The sequence below is a fragment of the Lepisosteus oculatus genome, chromosome 17 (genome assembly GCF_040954835.1).
Source record: "Lepisosteus oculatus isolate fLepOcu1 chromosome 17, fLepOcu1.hap2, whole genome shotgun sequence".
NCBI classification, from domain to species: Eukaryota; Metazoa; Chordata; class Actinopteri; order Semionotiformes; family Lepisosteidae; genus Lepisosteus; species Lepisosteus oculatus.
This window is the reverse complement of record NC_090712.1, coordinates 14371243-14391841: the sequence shown is the minus strand read 5'-3', so window position 1 is coordinate 14391841 and position 20599 is coordinate 14371243. Positions and strand designations below refer to the sequence as shown.

Here is a 20599-nt window from a genome sequence, read left to right as displayed (position 1 = left end):
TCTTCTATGTCAGGTTCTCTGTCCACCCTCCCAGCCACTGAGTCTGAGTCACTGAGTATTCAAAACCCAGGCTGCCTAAAATTAATATCTCTGCTTCCACTGTCATGCAGAGAGTCAGGGTCTCTCAAAGAAAATGTGCCCTGCACTGAGTAAACATCAGCAGATGATAATCCACCATTGCTGGTATTAAAGAACAATGAGAGGAAAAGGGAGGAGTATGAAATTCAATATTGAGAAAACAGAGGATCATGCGCTAAGTGTGTCCTATAGCCAAACTCCATTCCACCTCCTGATTTCATTCCCACCTCTTAAGACCCTCAGTATGTATCGCTCAGCAACTTTCAGGCTCCAGATCTAAACAAACAAAGCAACTCATCATCTAGTCAGATGCTTTCACGCCATCTCATTCTGCTGTCAGCTCTTTGTTTAATTTCTTCAGATTTACTTGTTGCCAGGTGCATCTGATGGATTGTTTTTAAACTTCACTGATCGGACAATAACCGCATGCCCTCAGATCTTAGCTTAAGAGAAACACAATCTTTGTCCACAGCCTCCCTTTTCTAATTGTAGACAAAGTCTAAGCCGGATATAAATCGGGGCATGTTTTCTTTCTGTGATATACGCAGGTTAGGGTTTCCTCATCACAGCATGACTGATGCGGTTTTCTACCCAACTAACAGGTCTAATCTAACCAGGCTTGTGATCACAGCCCCTCTCTGGATCGGTTTCTCCACATTAAGGTGCTTGTTAAGTTGGGTCTTTTAAACAGGACTCAGTGCTCACTCTGCTTCCCTTCTTTCAAAACCACACAAACATGACCCTAAGAAACGTTTTTTCCTGGGTTGCTTTGTTTTTTTAGACTAGTTACTAATACAGTCTCCTTTGATATAACGAGAAGCTAAACAAATATGCCCCAACAAAAAAGAAGCTCTTGCTGGCTGTCTTTAGTGAGAGCTACAAACAAATGTGCCTCAGGCTGGAGCACCGGCATCTTACACGATGTTTCGAAAGGAGCTCACTTTACAATTTTAAAAGTGGGTTACACATTTAAGAAACTCACATGAACATAACCCCCCAACCCTGCCTTACACCAGCTGTATAGAACAGTGATTTTCATTTTTCATTTTGTGGCATGTGGTTAAAAATGGGTGAAGTGGCCACACATAGTACTTTACACTTTTTCAGGCAAATCAGTGATGACTAAGAGGGCAGGGATGATGGAGGGAACTCTCTGGAGATGGAAACAGATTATGCACAGATCAGTGTGGACTCGGATACCCTATAGCCACTGGCACACCCAAGGCAAGAGGGTTTTGTATGATCACAAACAAGATGATTTCCACAGGTAGTTTTGTTGAGCTGAATGAGAACTAACATTCAGATCTTGACAACCTATCTGGTACTGGCCCAGTAATACAGTAAGTGGGCCAATGGGCAGGGTTAACAATTCTCAGCAACACAGTGCTTCAGTCAGCTCACAGGAAAGAAAGGTGAAGGAATCCAGCAGTGAAAAGTAAAGCTTAGCCCTGATGTGCCAATAATGGCCGGTATTCAAAAAGAGCTGGAATCCTTGTTCTGGCCACATGCAGAAGAAACAAAAAAGTGAGTTTTCAAACAACAAATTGTCATGACCGAGCATTTTTTGGTGATGGGGGGTATGAAAATTGCTGCTCTCTTTCAGAAGCTCGACTCCTCAGGCTCTGCATGTTAGTTGCTCTGGCAAGTCACTGGCTACACCCGGGTTCAATGTGGAGTTGAGTACATCAAATTAAAAATTACATTAATTTCTTTACACTTATATAGCGCTTTATTGGACACTTCACTCAAAGCACTTCCGGCCCCACCTGGTAAATGTGATGGTAATCAAAGTGCACCAGCAGGCTCAGTGGGGAGAAGAACAGAGGAATGAAGCCAAATCATAGATGAGGATTATTAGGAGGCCAGGATTGGACACCAGGATTAACATCCCTACTCCTTTCACCCTGGGATTTTCAATGACCACAGAGAGTCAAGACCTCGGTTTTACATCTCAACTGAAGGATGACGCTTTTTTACAGTGTAGTGTCGCCATCACTATACTGGGACATTAGGACCCACACAGACCTCAGGGTGAGACTCTCCTACTGACCCCTCTAATATCTTCCAGCAGCAACCTTAGCTTTCCCAGGAGGTCTCCCATCCAGGTACTGGTCAGGCTCACACCTGTGTAGCAACATTGGGATGCCAGTGCTTTCCAGCTTACGTCAGAGGAACAGCAACTAGAATGACTGGTGGTACAGGGATTATAAACACACCATGGCCAAGTATAGAGAGGCAGTAGGGAGTACCTGTGAGTAGATTCCTGGCACACCGTCAGGGCCCAGTGCAGCAGCTCCTCCTCACCCAGCATCTCTGAGCCCTTCTGCCAGGGCAGGATACTGGCCACACTGCGCAGGGACAGGGCGCGCAGAACCTGAGAGAGACAGATCACATATCCCTCAATGACCTGGCCTGGAAGCGTCTCATCAGTCCTGGATTAGCCCGAAGTTTATTCGTTCTGAAGAGAGACTAAAAACTCTTCACAGATACAGAAAAAAGAAGAATTACCAAAAAATGGTAAAGAAAAATTAAACCCACTTATTGTTTTTGGAAGGTACCCTTTGCAATGTGTGAGACACATTTTGAAGAGGCTATCTTCTGTGCCTTGTTTTTGTGTTAGCAATTATTAAAACCATAGGAGCATTTTTAAAAGAATAAAAAAACAAAGTGATATGTGGCACAGATGCTGTTAGCCAATAATCTTTACCTTTCTCAGTCTGTCTGAAACTTAAAATATCTAGATTAAATGTCAAAAATAAGTGCAATTGCCTTTACTATGAACCAAGGCTGTACCTGCAGACTGAAGTTTTCAAAGCCCTTACCAATCACGAAGAAAGGAACACAAATAAAAAAGGGTTGTTTTCACAGAAATATTCATTTTACGCACAATAAAAAAGGCTCAAATAGGTGTTTACATTGGTGCTGCATATTTTGATGACTATTATTTTTTTCAATGTGTGAACCTGTTATTAAATATTTGAAAACATCTCTTCATATGAAGTCTAAAGAACTGAAGTTTATTTAATAGGTCTTGCGGCTCTGTCTCCAACTGAATTTCAAACAAATATTACGATTCTACCACAGGAGCTGGCTTGCTGGATCTCACTTTCTGGAACAGCATTCAGGTTTTACAATCCCTTTAATATGCTTCTGACTCAGAGCAGAATGAGTCACGGAACTACAATGAAATATCCTTAAACATACAAACAAAAGTGTTTTGACTGACATAGCTGCACAGCTTCCTCATGAAGGAAAAGTCCCTTTCATGGCTACTTATGAACTCCAAGCTTAATGAAGAACCTGATGGTGTCATGATTCTAAGGAACAATCCTTTAGTTAGAAACTCGATTTCTTTGGCCCAGGTCACAAGCATTATTCACTTTTCTGAGAAATCATATAATTGTCTGTACAGAACTGCATCATTATATTGAAAACAACAATGAAAGAACACCTTCTTCCAACTTCCTGTAATCCTTCTGTTGCTTCCTCCCAAGTATAAAGTGCTATGCCATTAAACAAACGAAACCTATTACTTCTTAAAAGAGACAGACCATTAAATGATAGCACTGAGACACCTTTGTGAGTACTTTAGTACTAAACTTTTAACCTTTGTGGTTAAGTTTCTTGTGAAGAAGAAAGATTTTAATAAAACGAATAACTCCATGTCTTCCTGTTCCCCTGTTTACAACAATTTTTAATTCAAATGTCAACCGGATTAATCAGACCACAAAAGACTGGAAACACCAGATGATGAGATGAAATCAAACCAATGTGAAAATACTCAAATTGCTGTGTGATTATTTCAAAAACATTTGTGCCCTCTGTGAATAATTGGGACCCTTTCTTGTTAAGACCAAGAATTGAAGTCACTAGGTTAACACAACAGGTTGCAGTAGTCTGGAACAAACTATCTAGTCTTGTTTCTAAAAATAGATCATTGAAGAAATGGTTTGATGAGGACTTCAGATACACAATCTTATAGCAACCAAATGAACTGCTTGCACTTAAAGGCTTCCTGTTGCCTGTACCCCATTTCATGTTCTTATTTATTTTGTAACATGTTAGACATTGTAGTCTTGTTTTGCCAGGCCTTTCTTCAGAAAACTCCCAGGCTTGTTTCCACGTTAAAGATGTGACTGATTCAAGGATCAGAGCTTACCTTTCCCATGCACTGCGGGTGAGTCTCCTGCATGGCCAGATTGGTGAGAATGGTGGTAACTGTGGAGAGAGGGCAGGGGGCGGGGTGGCGATCTGACGGGCCTCTCTCAAGCTGCTGTAGGATAGCCTCCAGTGCCAGCAGTCGCACCTCGTACACCTGGCACTGCAACAGCTGTGCCAGGAGCTGAGGACCCTGAAACTCTGCTCCCCACAGCACAGGGTTCTCCAAGCTGGCACAAACCGCAATCCGTGCCAGGCTCAGAAGGTACTGTGTGCCACCCGCTACTGCTGTGGAGAACGAGTCAGGGTCGAAGAGCTCCGAGTCGGACACAATGACCAGTGTAGCCTCCCTAAGACCCGTCAGTTCCTCATCTGGAAGAGATAACAGCCCAGTCACATCATCGAAGCCTGCACCTGCTTTATTTATTCAGAAATTTCCATTACGCCTTCAGGGAGACATCTAGGAGACAGCGGAATTCTTGCTCAGAACTTTAGCAGATGGATTTCAGAATCAGGGACTAATTAAAAAAATAGCTAGAGACCAACTAAACCCATTTTTAAGACATGTCAGCAAAGATAAACACATGATATTTCAGTGAGTCAGGAAGGTGCAGTATCAGGTAACAGGTGTTGGGATGTATGACTTGGCAGCACATGATACTAATGAAGATATTCGTATCACATTAGTCAGTAAATGAACACGTTTCTGTACCGACATTCTGGTATAACCTCAGTGGAACCAGTCTGTTATATCCATCACAGAAGACATTTATCTTTCATCCTCTGAATCACTGTACTCTGGCAGATGCTTAACTAAAGAATCTGTAATGCGGAAAACTATAAACCTGGACCCCCTCACAGACATCTGGCATTGAACTATAGGTCTTCACACAGTCTGGCCAGACAGGAAGACTTAACAGTCTTTATAGCAGTCTGAAAACCCATGTTTAAAATTCTCTGAAAAATTAAAGGTAAAAACAACTATTGCTTCAGAATGAATATTGTTCCCTATAATAGCACAACAACCAGAAAATAAAAAGCCCCATACTGTGGTTTAGAACTACAGAACAATAACATATTAAAGAAAGTCTCCTTTGCGTTCAGGTATACAGAAAGCATTGTCCAACTTACTAGGTCAGCAGGTTCAATTTTACCCAATGACAATACAAGGCTGGTTTTCAAGGATGTCTCTCTGAAATGTAATTACCCTGTCCCCAAGCTGGTTATCAGTAATAAAATATCCCCTGATTCCAGGACCCTCTTTCACGGCCAACTCAATTTGTTTGACAAGTACTTTAGAAACCCTGCAATTTAATCACATCCCACACATAATTAACAAAAGAAAATACAGCTCTTGCCTGGTTAAGGAGTAGGTTACACAGGAATCTGATCTTCAAAGATTCTAGTACACACAATCAGTATTTTGGCTCTTTTATTTTTGGTTAATAATAACACAAAAAAGATTCCACTGGAATGTGTCATTCTGGGGTCAAAGAGACCTGGGGTTTTCAGTGTGGGAGCTCAAAGTGAAGCCAGATGGCTCTCACCTTTGTAATAACCCTGTTCCTCAACACTGTGGTTCAGTGTACTTTCGGCTGATAATTTTCTATAGCTTAGAAAGAGAGAGGCACAGTCCTACAAATATACTATTTCTTGTTTTTTTAATTTTTATTAAACTGTATCTGAATATCAACTTCAAATTCAAGAAAATCACTTAAAAAAAACTAAAGTACTTGTCATTTCTACATCTCATCTGAAGAAGGGTGCCTTTTTTTTTCACAGTTCAGTGTCCCTTTCCCTATACTGGGGAATTAGGACCCACACAGACCACAGGGAGAGCTCTCCCTACTGGTCCCACTAACACCTCTTCCAGCAGCAACATTAGCTTTCCCAGGAGGTCTCCCATCCAGGTACTGGCCAGGCTCACACCTGCTTAGCTCCAGTGTGCTGCCAGTTGTGAGTTACAGGGTAATAAAGATGCTGGCTATATTTGCAAGATATTATATGGATAATATTTTGATACTTAATGCTATTGCTTCATACATGAAGCTGAACTTCCAAAAATGAACACTTGGTCCACTTCATCACTCTAAGAAAAGGATGATTGTGAAACATTTGGGAAGAGCTGAGGAAAAACCCGACTAACCTACAGCTGGAAAAGAAGATGGTTCAGCACAAAAACACACTGCTCCAGGGTGACACCATTCCAGCAAAAGCCATGCCTCCTCCTATTGGCCCTGCCCAATAGAATTTCTCCTGTTCTTCACAGCGAATCCCAGCCAGCCTGTGGATTTTGCCCAGGCTTAGATTATATAATGCCAGTGGCAGCTAAAACCGACCAGCAAACCAGGATTTAATGGCCTTTTGGAGTGATCCTATTCCAGTGTTCCAGGCCATGTTTGTAAAGACTAGGTGCCTATTATGTCTCTCTTTTGGAACAGAAGAATAACGCAGATTTTCTTTCACAACCCCACACCACAGTGCCAGCTGAACCCCTGTGAATATTATCTGGAGGCAGACTCTTGCGGTTCGCTCTCAGGAAAGCGAGAACCCTCACCCTTTCATATGTCCACAAGAGGAGGAAGAGGAAGAAAAGCAAAGCTAAGCTGACCGAAACTACCGGGACTGAAATCAAGTCAAACAGCAAGAAACCAAACCCTCCTCGTTTCAAGCCTGTCCAAAGTTTCATTACCTCAGTTTTGAGGGAAAAAATAATAATCATTAGGAAAGTGTTATGTTGTTTATATAATAGCTTTTATTAAAATAACTATTATAAAGAAACCAAGAGGACCTAGAGGAACCATGCCACACTAATGATTCATTTAGGAAATGAAAACATTTCTCGAGAGAAAAATGCAGAGGCAATGGGGCATGACAGCAGTAACAAGCCCTAAAAATGCATGTCATTTTAATTATGAGAACCGTTTTTAATAAAAACACAGAGGCAGTGTGCTAAAAGAACATGGAGTAATTAAACTTTAACTGGCAGACGTACAGGCTCTCTAGTACAACTCTGCAGTCTGAACAAACTTGTTCCTCGCCTCAAGCCACACCGCTGTTGAAATCTACATTACAAAAATACAATGCTTTGAAAACCTGCACCAACTTGTTCTAAAGACTCGGTTCCAAGAAATATCTCCAGGTAAGCTAAGAGTACTGAGGTCAATGTGTAATCCTAGGTGGGGGATTACTATGGAAGTGCATTTAAGCAGTTCAATATAAAGCCGTGCAAGACCACACCCAAAAATAGTAAGGCGCTAAAGCCTAGACAAAGAACAAAAATAAAAAAATAGCTAAATTACTCTAAAATAAATCACTAAAAAAGGTAATCTACCATTGACAAGCAGTCCTTACATTGTCCCAAGGGGTACTCCTTTTGTTGACATAAAAATGACTGGTGTAAATATTACCCACAATTCATGTTCATTTTGTCTGAATATGCCTGATGCATATCATCAAATAAATACTTTGAATTCTTATTGTAAACCCTCTAAAATGTCACTTTGCATGTTTTCATGAATATCACTTAATCACGTTTTTGCACTCTTTTACTTCCTCCTTAATAGAAATGGAAGGAGAGGGTAAAAGAAAAATCTTTAAGCCTGGCAAAAGCTTTTGGTGCAATAAAGATGTTTCCTGCTGAAGCTGCAGAGGGGTGTCTGGATGGGCAGTGACTGTAAGAACAAAGCATTTTTAAGAGCAGTACAGTTTAACTGGCTCTGTCCACAAGACAGCCCTGTTACTGCTATTACAGCACTCTTCCAGCACAGGCTGTCTGCTCGCAGAAACCTCTTCAACAGGTATTAGCTGAAAAGTCCGTTATCAATAAAAGCCAGTGCTTCCAATTGAGTGGAACACACAAGCAATAAGAATATATTTTTATAAAAAGCTTGTTAGGCATGGAAATAGCCTCCATACAAAGTAAACAACCCTGCAAAAAAACCTACATTTTCTATGTAGTTTTAACCTTTTCAAGCTGAGGGACTCCCATATCAAGAAATCTCCCATCATGGACACCCCCTATAAAATACAACCAAAGTGAATAAATATATATTTACTTTTATTACTATTAAAGTAATAATTTCCTGCAATTTCCCTCATGGGATCAATAAAGTATCTATCTATCTATTACAAATAATCAAAGGCTTGTCAGCAGTCAGAGCAGATCAACTGAATCAAGCTGACACAGAAAGAGACTTTGCATGAAAAGGTTTCTTTTTGTTCCCAGGGACCTACCCCAGATAGTATATGAGGGTCCTTTTTTCAGACTGAAAAGTCCTGAAAGAGCCCATGTTTTCTCACACATGACCCAGGTATAGTACAGTATATGCAGGTCAGCCCTAAAGAACAACTTGCAGTGGAGGCTCCCTCCATCAATAATTTTGTATGAGGCCTCTCCCACTGCCCTACCTGCAGGACAGACTAGTCCCAGACATGCTCAGTTTCTGATGGTACTCCACTGTGTAAAGGTTCAGTGAATGAATTAACACTGGTATCTCTGAGCGCAGCAGGGAATGGAAAAGAGCTACAGGCTTCACTAGTAAAAAACACACTCCACTGAGCTCCAGTCCCTGCCTCCGCCACTGCTGTTTATTATTCACCTCCCAGTAAATTACAGTGGCTTGCAGATCACAGACGCGCACACACAAGCCAGGATGCTGGGTTTTAAATCATGCTGTACTATCATTAGCGAAACTGTGAAAAACAAAACACAGACTACAGTATGTCTTCCAGATGTGCGCTGCACTGGGCTGAAATAAAAAAACCTTCTTCCCATGGTGGACTCTTACTACCTGCCAAGCTGTCTGAATCATCTTTGGAGCCTAGACTCTGGGATATGGGCAAGCTAACTTTCTTATGGTGAAAGCATAGCAAACTGTATTGAATCCCAGTAAAATCTGTGTGAGAAATGAAGTATTTTAGAGGTGAACAGTACAGCATGGTAAAAGGACAACTCCAAGGTAAAGCTCTGTACACATAAGGTTGCAAAATTATTATAGATCTTTCTAACTCAATGAGTTTCTTTGGATATATTGCACCCTAGTGGGGGCATCTGCATCTCCCCATTGTGTGGAGAATGTAAAAGTCATCTTTGGTCCTGCTTATACCCTGAAACCCTCTGGGCTGACTCCAGCAACAGTTTAACTTGCATTAATTCAACTACTTATGAGGGTAAGGTAAAGGGCCAGGATTAAAAGCATATTCAAGTTTCTAACAACTTACTGGAATCATGCCACGTTGTGCTATGCTAACAGCATGCTCTCTGACTCCATTATGAAAGCAGAGACTAGATAGCTCAAAGATCTGAAATATAACTGTACCCCCAGATTCAAAACTCAAGGCAGGCTTTTATCTCATAGGTCTAAGCAAACTGGATTCTTTTTTCAAATTATTTAGTGAAAGCAAATTTTGCCATAAAAAAGCAGTTGAGTTTATGTTCTCTTCAGGGTTCAAAGAGCACACAAGTCTGAATAGACAGGCTCCAGGGAAAAGACTTATGCTGAACAAAAGTTAGATATTAAAACTATTACGTGCATATTAAAAAAAATAATGTGAAAGAAAAAACTGCGGCATAACTGAACGGCCATCTAGATTAAATCCAAAATGACTTAAAAATGAGCTGCTGTTTTTACTGGCACAGGATAGGCTGCTGGGGAACAGGAATTTATGAGTTCTGATCAAACAGTATAGCTCTGCAGAAAACATATGGAGTCTACTCCTGGGATCCATGCAACTTGGTATGAGAATGTCAGCAGGAACTGAGCAATAAATTTTAAGTTCCTACTTAGCGTATCATGCCAGTAAAATTTTAAATAGTGGATTGTTCATTTGATCGGCCTGCATCTCTGGCATTTATGGTTACAGTTCTTACCGGTAAAACAGCTCCCCTTTAAAGCCCAGCAACAAAACCTTGCAGTTTAATTTTCAGTTTTCCTCTAAGTGCACATGAAAAAGAAGAGCAGTTTAACTAACAACTTTAATAGCACAATTGCATATGCTCCAGACAAATATCAGCTCATTCAAAACTTGTGAATGCAGGCTTGTTTAAAGTGTTTCCATCACATGGCCATATGTTCTGCACATGTAATAAAAGCATTTTAAACTAGGGTCAAAAGGATAATCATATAATGTGATACAAAAGGTCTTGGTTTTGTGTTCTTATTTTTATGTTTCTAAGAATTTCAGTTACAAGACAAAAAAACAAGAATATTTCTACACAACAGTTTCTTTTACACATAAAAACTCAATATCAGAAATACTGGAGTCAAGTCTACCTATCAGGAAACAGAATTGCATACACCTCCCACCTCATACCCATCCTATTTCAACATTAAAACAAATAAAAATAAGACTTCACATTACAAGAATAAACCAACCACTTTTACCACGAGACTCACATTTCCGGTATCTTTTCAGTTGTGTAAGTCATTAAGGATTACAAAAGCAAGCAGTTCCTCAAGACAGCTTGTGACTCTTTGAAATATAGTAACAGTGAAAAAGGAATAAATCCAGCTGGTCTGAGGGAAAGGACTTAAATGGAAGCAGTGTGCCCGGATAATTCTTTCCCCTTTTCTTTTCCTAACTACCAATTGACTAATTATCAATTGGTAGTTAACAGGTCAGATCACTTTCTCTCATTTGTAACCTTATGACCTAATGTTCTATAGTCATCCCTGTCATCCACATGTAATTTACAGTAGGTGCCCAGTTCTTTATTCTTCATCGTATACTCCTCCCAGGCCCACCTTCCAGCCTCACCCCTCCCTCTCTCCCTAATACCAGGCATGGAACACCTACCATCGACTGGGCCCCACTCCGGTCCACACAAGCAGGCCAAGACATCCAGGAAAGCTGCTCGGGTCACTACACAGGGGTTCTGCCTGTAGAAAACGAGCAGGGGGGGGAGGAAAGGATGGGAATTTATACGACGAGGAAATTAAGCAGCAAGAATTGCCCCTCACCCCCAAAACGGCCCTACTTACTGTTTCTCTGGGTTTTGTGAAACCCACCTAAACTGGTCTGAATTTTTACATTTTAGACCTAAAATGTAATAAGATCTTCATGAATAGTCTTAAAAAAGAAAATAACCTGACTAAATATATAATATAAAAATATAAAATTTATTTAAATGATCCAATAGTGGGCAGCATGGTGGCACAGTGGCTAGTGTTACTGCCGCGCAGTGCTGGGGTCCCGGGTTCAATTCATGGGGTGCTATCTTTTGTATGTTCTGCCCATGTTCAGATGTGTTTCTTCCCACAGTCCCTGTATTTGATATGGAAGTAGAAGGATGGATGATCAAACAGTTAGTATCGTTGTGGGAAAAAATCTGTGGACCTTTAGATTCATTAAAAGGTGGCACCTCCTTAAGAAGCAATGCCTTCATCTTGGTTTCTTGTATATATTTGTCAAGACTCTCACATCAGCTTTTATGTATTTTGTCCCCTTCTTCTTTACAAAATTGCTTCAAGTTGGTTTCCATAAACAGTTCCCTTCAGGTTCCATCATAACATTTCAAAAGGGTTTAGGTCTAGATTTTGACTTTGACAATCCAAAATGTGAAATTGCTTCTTCAGCCTTTTGTAGATCAGACCATGTTTAGGATCACTGTCTTGCTGTGTGACTGACGTTTGGCTCAACCTCAGCTGATGAAAGGTTAGCCTGGCATTCTCCTGCAGAATTTGCTGATCACACATTCCTGGTTCCATCAATGATGGCAAACTTTCCAGATAAGGAGGCAGCAAACAGCCCCAAACCATGAAACTCCTACCATCATGCTTGAGATTCTGGTTTGAAAGACTCTTCTGTTGGAAGACAGAGGACAAATGTTTTGTGTGGCAAAAATCAACATTGTGGCCAAAAAGTTCCAATTGTTTAGGAAAGTCTAGAAACCTTTTTCTAGTCTTGTATTTCGGATTATCCAGAATGACAATGTTCTTTGAGCGATGCTTCATCCTGGCTGTCCTCCATGAAAACTATGGCTTTTCAGACTGCTTCTATTGGTTGATGCACGAACACTTACATTGGCTGCAGCAGAAGTCTAAAAATCTTTAGATGTTCTCTGGATTTGTCTCTGACTTCATGAATGATTTTCCATGTTGCTTTTGGGAGATCTTGTCAAGATGACCAATCCTGGGTAGAGTCATTGTGGTCGGATTAACAATGGATGGATTGAGCCCCAAATGTTTAGAAATGGTTTTGTAACTCTATCAAGACTGTTGAGCATCAGCTACTCTTTTTCTGAAATTGTGGGATTCAATTCAATTCAAAATTCTTTATTTATCCCCAGGGGGGCATGATATATTTCCACTGACCTGTATGGTGAAGACCAAACTCGCAAAGTTTCTGACCATTATATAGAACAGTGCTGCACAAACTCAGTCTTTGCTTACTTGTTACCAAATTATTTAACCACATGATTCTAATTTCCCCCTTAATTGCATTAAGTAAACTAGGGGTTTATTTATTATTATTATTATTATTATTACTGGTAAACAATACAATCCTTTAAGTTATTTAAAGAAAGACCGGTTTTAATTAAAAAAGGTTTCATGGTGAGAAATTAAAATTCCCACAATTTTTTTAGAGATTCACACTACTTAACATCTGCAGGCATTGATAAAAAACATTTACTCTACTATACAAGGGAGCATGTCCATGGCAGAAAAGGGAATTGTATTTTTAAGAAATAAGACGATGAGTGGCCACATAAGATGAAAAAGATTTTCATGGGAATTCTGAGTACCTCGTTACAAACCATGACGACGCTGAAGATATCCCAAGATAAATAATAGAAGTTATAAGATATACATCTTAAGGATCCATAAAAATACTGCAAGGAAAAAGGTTTTAAACTACATGTATAACTAAAAGAGATGCGTAAAATAAGTGGGTTAATATAAATTTTTCACAAAAAAGGCAGAAAATAGGACAGCTACAGCTATTTCAGCTGTTCCAAATTTTTTTTAGAAACAGCAAGCCACATAAGAAATATTGCACTCTGTAGAAAGACGTCTTTCTCAGCTTCTACGAGTCTTCAGCACATTTACAGGGAGAAAGCAGTTCTGTGTGGTAGTTTGTTTCAGATGTGAGAGGCTGCACACAAAACACAGATAGCAGCATCTTGGCAAAGTATTCTCCTCATCAGCCTCTTCACAGACACTTATTGGAGGAATGAGCTTCAGGACACTGTCTGTTAAGATGCTTATTTCTACCATCAGTACAATGGGCATCACCCTGTGAGAAGAGGTGAATGACGTAAAATGCATGTTTCACAGGACGCATGTGCTATCTTCATGTCTACCCAAGCAAGAGCTGGGGAATGTGGCAACACAGATCAGCAAGCGAAGGCTCCATACTGAAATGCTTAAAAAGAAAAAAAAAGAATTGGCTGGTCTGAAATAGAAAAGCAAAATACACATAACAACGAAAAAAAAAATTCCAAGAAGCTCTTCTCCGTGGAAAAACAAAGTTTTCCTCCTTGATTTGCCTAAAACCTTCGCTAAGAAAAGCAGAATTTAAACATTCTGAAAATAAGTGTGAAACCTGATGGCTTTGCCGATGTCCTCTGATGAAGAATGAACAAATTGTATTTTCAGACATGCTGCTCAGAGAACAGCTGGAGTGGTCATGCAGAACCCACTGACAATTCAATGTATAGTAAGGACTAGCTTCATTTTTTCCCCGTCTCCAACATACTAAAATTTATTCCCCAGTAAAGCTGACGAATGAATCCTCCAGGCACTCCTAGGGGTTGCACACCAAGTGCCTTTGGACTCAGTGATAACACAGAGTGTGGGATCCAAGAACAATATGCTTCAGAGCCAAAGGCTACAGGGAACACATGACAGATATTTCCACAGGCTCTTATTAAAAGCCTACAAAAGCAAGATTTAGAAGCACTCCATTTCTAGAAAATGCCTTTATAACAATAATAAAATAAAATAAAGAAAATCAGATAGCAAAAGGAAAGGCCAATTCTACCCAAAGTCCTCCTGGCATTGGTGCTAGGGATGAACCGGACGCTAGCGGTCTTTGATCTACAATTCCCGTGTCAAAATCTCGGCATGACAACTCAGCAAGTTTATTTCCAAGATGTTCACACCAGACCTGGGCTTTCCACCTTTTTTCAGCTGAGGACAACTCCCCCCTGCACTGTGTCCCTGCCTCAGTTATGGCTATAATCCATTTGTCTGCAATGAGCATGGAACAATTCCAAACGGATTACAGACCCCTCGCAGCCCCTTCATGTGCACTCCTGCTTTCTGACAGACTCCTACAGCATTGCAGAAAATACCTGTGAGAACTAATTACAAAAGCAGGAATCAAATCTGGCACATCAGCAAGAGCAGATTCTTTTATCATTTCATTTAGCCAATTTCCTGATTCTAAACCTATTTATCACGCTGTATTAAGCCAATACAGACCAGAGGTAGTAGAATTCTGAAAGAGGATATTCTTTGCTTTGGAGGTATGTGGTGCCCTGGCCCTAAAAGTGTCAAGATGGGCTACTCTAAATAATTACGTTCCAATAAGATGAAAAGGGTTCTAACCCATTGACAACCACAGAAAATGAAATTGCTTCCTTGTTTCTTTTCAAAGGTTAAATTAAGTGCATTCTAAGCTATCGATAGCTATATGAAATTATATTAGTTTCTCATTACTTTTGAATGTTTTAATCCGGATTCCATTAACAACATAATTTGCTCCTATACAAGAACTCGGATTATGGTAACGTTATTGCAAAGACATTTTGAGTTACTACTATCATATAGAGGTCCAGGTCAGTTCCACTCATCGCTGAAGGAATGTTCAAAGCATCTGACACGGTAGGATTACAAACAAGAATAGTCCATTTGGCCCATCTGACCTGTTTGGTAGATAGTAGCAAGATTTGTTTCAGCTGTTTCTTGAAGGAAGCCAGGCTATCGTCTTCAAGAACCTGGCTGGGTTGCTTGGTTTTACATACATATAGATGTAGTGTCCACTAATTTAAACTCTGCTTCATGTTTCACAGTTCGTTCAGTGTGCTGACGTTATAACACCCACACAAAACATAGGCATAAGGGTCAAGAGAGGTTTGGACTGTATCTGCTAAACCTTGCATAGCACACCACTGTTGCTGATGTTTGAGAGTTTATGAAAACACGAAATGGCATCTGTGACTTCAATGAAGGTAATTAGGCTGATTACATTTCATGACTTTAAATGAACAGGACAGACTGTGTGTAAATGAGAGCTACAAAGAGATCAGCTTTTCTTTGGAGTTGCTGCACAAAGTATCTAAAACTCTTCAGAGCTTCTTGTTGATCTAATAAGTAAGCAATGCACAAAGATTCAGATCCAGCCAGACCGAATGTCTTCAGAGCTGCGCCCATGAAATCATTTTGAACACTACATTGTTATTAATCTTTTAATTATCCCCTTGTTTGGATACTAGAACATGTTGCACTGCAACTCAAAATAAGGAAATGACAGGCTGAGTAAGGGTCAGAGAATTTTAATGGCATTAGCAAAATGAATGATGTCAAAATAATATTTCAAGACCTTTCAGCCTGTACTTTAAATGACACTGCCTTTGAAATAAAAGCCTTCCTGGAGGTCAGAAGCCAAGCGGCTGTTACAAACGGGCCTTTTCTCCTCAACAGCTAATGGATTTTGGGAGTGAGAAGTATTGTAAATAAAACCCTGCTCTTTAAACTGCACACAAGCCAAACCCAATCAAGATTTGCACAACTATGAGCTGGGAGCCCCAGAACACACGATAGTGCCCACACCAAAAGAAAATATTTTAGTAAATGGGTCATACATCTTAAAAAATATGGTTTCACAACACATAAGGTGGTCCTTCATTTTTGCATGCATATGTAAAGTCAGAAGTACTGTGTCTTTCTTCCCAGCACGATGACTTCAATTTCAAATAAAACTTCCATATAATAAAGAGAAGTCCCGGGGAGGGTAATATAGTTTAGTTTGTTTACAGTCCAATAAGGAAAGCTTATAACTCTGGAGGGGTGTTTTCTGAGCTGAGCAGGGGTAGTGTACACACAGAGCTGCGGACATACCTCCTCGCCAGCCACAGCCTGGCACGCACCGCAGCGATGATGTCATGGGTCTGAGGGAGCCGCAGTGAATGGGGCCTGTGTCTGTCCTCCTGGTAGGAGCGCAGCAAGTGAAGGACCTGAGGAAGGGACAGACAAACGACAGGCGCTGTTGAAAAAATATTAGTTCAATACCCCCCCCCCCTCCCTTGGTCAGGTTTACCTTCCTGTTAAGATTCTGCCCTGGGGGGTGAAGGTCGACACCTGTGGCAAAAGTCCTGAAAAAAGGGTCTTTTCTCTCTCGGTTTCCATTTCTCCTTACCAGGGCCCAGCGAGACTGCCCTTCTCAATGCCAGGCACACAGATAGAAATATGTGAGACTAGCTAAACTGAGAAAAAAAATCACCATTCTGATACAGCAAACACTCACCCATATTACCATATTATCATATTCCTATGGACTACTCATATACATAACACAGCTGCCAGTATGTATAAAAAACAAAAAGATCAAATGCTTTTTTCTTTATTAAACCTACTCTATATCATGATTAAAAATGCCAGTGATTTACTGGGCCCTCCCTGTTTTTTTTACTGCCGCATGAAGGCTACGCATATCGGCGGAGTGGTGGCTCTGTGGATAAGGGTCTGCGCGAGGGGCTGAAAGGTTGTCGATTCGTATCCCACGGCCGGCAGAGGAATCGTACTCCGTTGGGCTCCTTAGCAAGGCCCTTAACTCCAACTGCTCCAGGGGTGCCGTATAAATGGCTGGCCCTGCGTTCTGACCCCAAGCTTCTCTCGCTGTCTGTGTCTCATGGAGAGCAAGCTGGGGTATGTGAAAAGACAAATTGCTAATACAGGAAATTGTATATGGCCAATAAAGTGATCTTATCTTATGTATACTCTTTCTTGCCTTAATTACACTACATTAGACAATGACGGGGGTGGCTCTGTAAACCTTGCCCATACAGCCTCCCTGCCAGTGCTGCCCATAGTGCCAGGTGTTTTTGTCATGTATACTCCAGCGCTGCAGGAATCTGCCTCTGGGAGCCCGGTAAAGACAGGATGTGTGAACAGAGTGATGATGTTCCAAAGAGCAAAGCCTCTTCTACTGCAAACAGAAACACCCAAACAAGGACTCGGAGTGAGACTTTGCTCCCAGGAGCCAGCAGTGAGTTAGAGTTATTTTTAAAGGTGTAGCAGCCCACACAGCTTCAACAAGAAAAATAGCTCTAACACTGGGTCGCTCCACAGCAAGCTTCTCTCTGTGTAACAATTTATTTTCAAGCACAGGAATCGGATAAGTAAAATTACGATCTTACAAGGAGTCAAGATTTAGTAATATACCAGTCGAGCAAAACTGTGAGCAGAAAAAGTTACATTGAGATATATTCATTTAAGTAGCTCAGTGTGCATTTCTATAAGTAGTTTGTTAATTCTTGTAATGCAAAGATTTCAGTGGTTTAACATTATGTACAATAGATGCTTTCCTGTTTAAACACAGCATCCTCAGAAAGAGGTAAAAAATAGTTCTTTGACACTCCTGGGGTGATGTAATCCCATCAGCTCTTGCTTTCTGCTCAGTTAATCATTTCATGACTCTGAGAAACATCCTTATGCAGAAAACTGAAGAGCTTTCTCTCCAGAAAAGGTTACAAAGCAATCCCAGTGAGGATTAGAGGCTGAAATCTGGAGAACAGTGAGTGAAATCCAAAAAACTAGGCAGAAGTAACAGGCCATGAATGGAGAATTAGGGATGATCTACACATGACAAAAAAACAGTAACAGAGAGGACCATTTGAGGAATTTAACTGTTTTGCTAAGGAATACCCATTAGTTCTGACTAATATTCACCAGATTGTAGAGAAACTGATGTGCTTTAATAAATACAGCAGCCATGTCCAAGTATGGCAGTGGCCTGTTATTGGAAGAGCACCAAGCATCACTCAAAACGTGTGTTTTGGAAGTGTCATCAGTGTCTTTGGACAGGCCTGAAACTGATTTAACAGTCTGTGTCAGAAGTTCACCTACACTTAGGCTGCATGACACCTTCAGCTTAAAAGATGAATTGGTTACTGGTATTTTAAAAAAATCATCATATTACTTTTTTTCTGTCCTATGAAAACAAACATTAGTCTGTCCATAGGAAGTCGGTGAAACCTTGTAGTTCCATTTCAACAGCCTTGAGCCAACCTGTACAGCACACTCGACTGCTCCTGCTTCACAAACAAGAACACCTCCTTTTTCTCCCCCTCTTTCGTCTTGCTGGTGGTGTTGGTTCTGCCTCCTCTGCGCTCGTTTTTTCCGCCGTGTGCCTGTTTACAGAGGGCTGCACTTGGGCAGCGCGGCCGTGTGTATTTTCTCTGCAGTGGGAATATACAGTACAGGACGGTGATGTCAGGGAGATGTTTTCTCAGGGCCAGTGATCTGAACAGACCCGTGTTGTTTCAGCCTCTCTGTGAGGAATGTGAATATTTATAGTGGACCAATAATTTATACAAACAGAACTGGGGGCAAGATAGCCCAAACTATTTACGACTCACAGTGCCAGCCCAATATAAATTCTGGATTGTCGGCGTTAGAAGGGCGGAGGATAATGAAATATACATTATACTTGGGTCAAACATAATTTTTCAATGAGTTCATGGGTCCCAGGGAGTCCAACTCTCATGGATAAGCTGGTCCTGCAGAGGACAGCAGATTCTACCTGAGTCCAATTTATGGCTCTGCCACCTAAGTCTGAAACTGAAGAAGGTCCATAAACAAAGAATTTCATTTCTGTAATAAATGATTTTAGTTTCAGAAATGTCAAAAATGAAAACAAACAGGACCCCGCAAAGAAAAAAAAATCAAGACTGATCTACAAAGACACCACAAGAAAAAAAGCTTGCTTCAAACTTTCCTCGGTTCTGCCTGCATCACTGCAAAATGGTACACTCCCTGCATCAGTGTCTCTGGTTTAGAGAAGGCTGCGGATAATTTTTTTTAATGCAAATAAAAACAGGAAAGATGCAGCTCTCAGAAAAAAGGAGACCTTATCTATTCTCACAGGTCCTTAAGGTGGAAAACTAAAAAGAGGACATGCTGCAGCTGTAACTACAAGCCCTTGCCTGTTCATTACTGCAATTTTCTGTGTTGTGGCTCAAGAAGGATCTCCACCTATCCTGCAGTGCCTCCTCCTGGCCAAGTGAAGCAATCGCTGCTATCCTTCACATTCCATAGTGCCCTTATTTTGGTGCAGGTCTAGGAAATGGCCAGATGTGTGATAATCCTCCAGCCAATTTAGGAACTGCAGCGTATCCATCTCCTAGGACCACAGCAACATAAAGCAGTACAGGAACTCTGTCTGATCTGATTTAACAGCCATTTTCTTCTCTGCGCAACCACGAAGCAGCAAAACGCATTTAATTGTGGAAACATTTTTCAATCTCCCGGTTTTGCGCAAACAAGCATGAAGTTCTGGATGATTAAGCAAAAACGGTGACACAGAGAAAGACCATTCAACAGTCAGACACAGGGGGAGGGAGAAAGCCGGTATGTGCTACACTAGCCATGTCCACTGCCAGTAAGCCCCAACTGATGATTATTTGAATGACGCAGCAGAATGAGTAGCCTTTCTGCTGAGCGCACGAGCACAGTCCCCAGTAGAATCTGCCGACGCAAATCAAACAGGCTTTTAATTGCTGCTCTTCCCAACTGCTCAGCAGTGAGCACGCTCCCAGAGACCAACGCATTTTTTAGCAATTAAGTTGTATAAACTTGTGGCCAGGTCACCTCACACTTGTGGCTGGAAAGCAATTAAAAAGTTAAAAATAGCTCCCACCAAAACATGCTAACTCCTTGTTATCACGCAAAGCTTATTCCCCCCTCCAGCTCTTTCAAGTAGGGAGGGGAAAAGAGACAGACAGACAGAGGCCTGCGAACACAGATGGGACTAGGTAAGGACTGAGATAACTGAGCTCCAAAGTTATACATTCATGAAAGAAAGAAGAAGAAACAGGAGAGCTATAGTGTTTCTACCTTGAGCCTCGAACCCACCTTGTGCTGTGGAACAAGCCCACGCCAAATCCAGGCAGCTTGCTGTAGTAATTAGGTCTGTGCATCTGCAATCACTGTGGGACTCCAAGTAAACCAGAAGAAATGCTAATGAGGCAGTGACATACTGTGAGCAGAGAAAAGCAATGTGTGCTGAGGGCTCAAACAGACAAGCTTTATTTTTGCTGCACCTCTCGTGTCAAGGCAAGGGAACTGTACTTGTAGAAAGCACAATACGTAGAAAAGCACTGTCAGTGTTCATGAGAGCAGTCCCTGTCCTTTATATT

At 41.0% G+C, this 20599-nt stretch overlaps 1 protein-coding gene across 3 annotated transcripts in view; it reads right to left on the bottom strand.

Annotated features, from left to right (window-relative positions):
• Positions 1-20599, bottom strand: part of thada (THADA armadillo repeat containing) — a 114119-nt gene that overhangs the window by 16673 nt on the left and 76847 nt on the right. For all 3 annotated transcript variants that reach the window (XM_015363140.2, XM_015363139.2, XM_015363138.2), the window contains 4 exons: positions 16302-16417; positions 11035-11117; positions 4238-4608; positions 2328-2452 (listed from right to left, as the gene is read on the bottom strand). In XM_015363140.2, coding sequence (XP_015218626.2) covers positions 2328-2452; positions 4238-4608; positions 11035-11117; positions 16302-16417 — 695 coding nt within the window. The remainder of the gene's footprint in view (positions 1-2327; positions 2453-4237; positions 4609-11034; positions 11118-16301; positions 16418-20599) is intronic.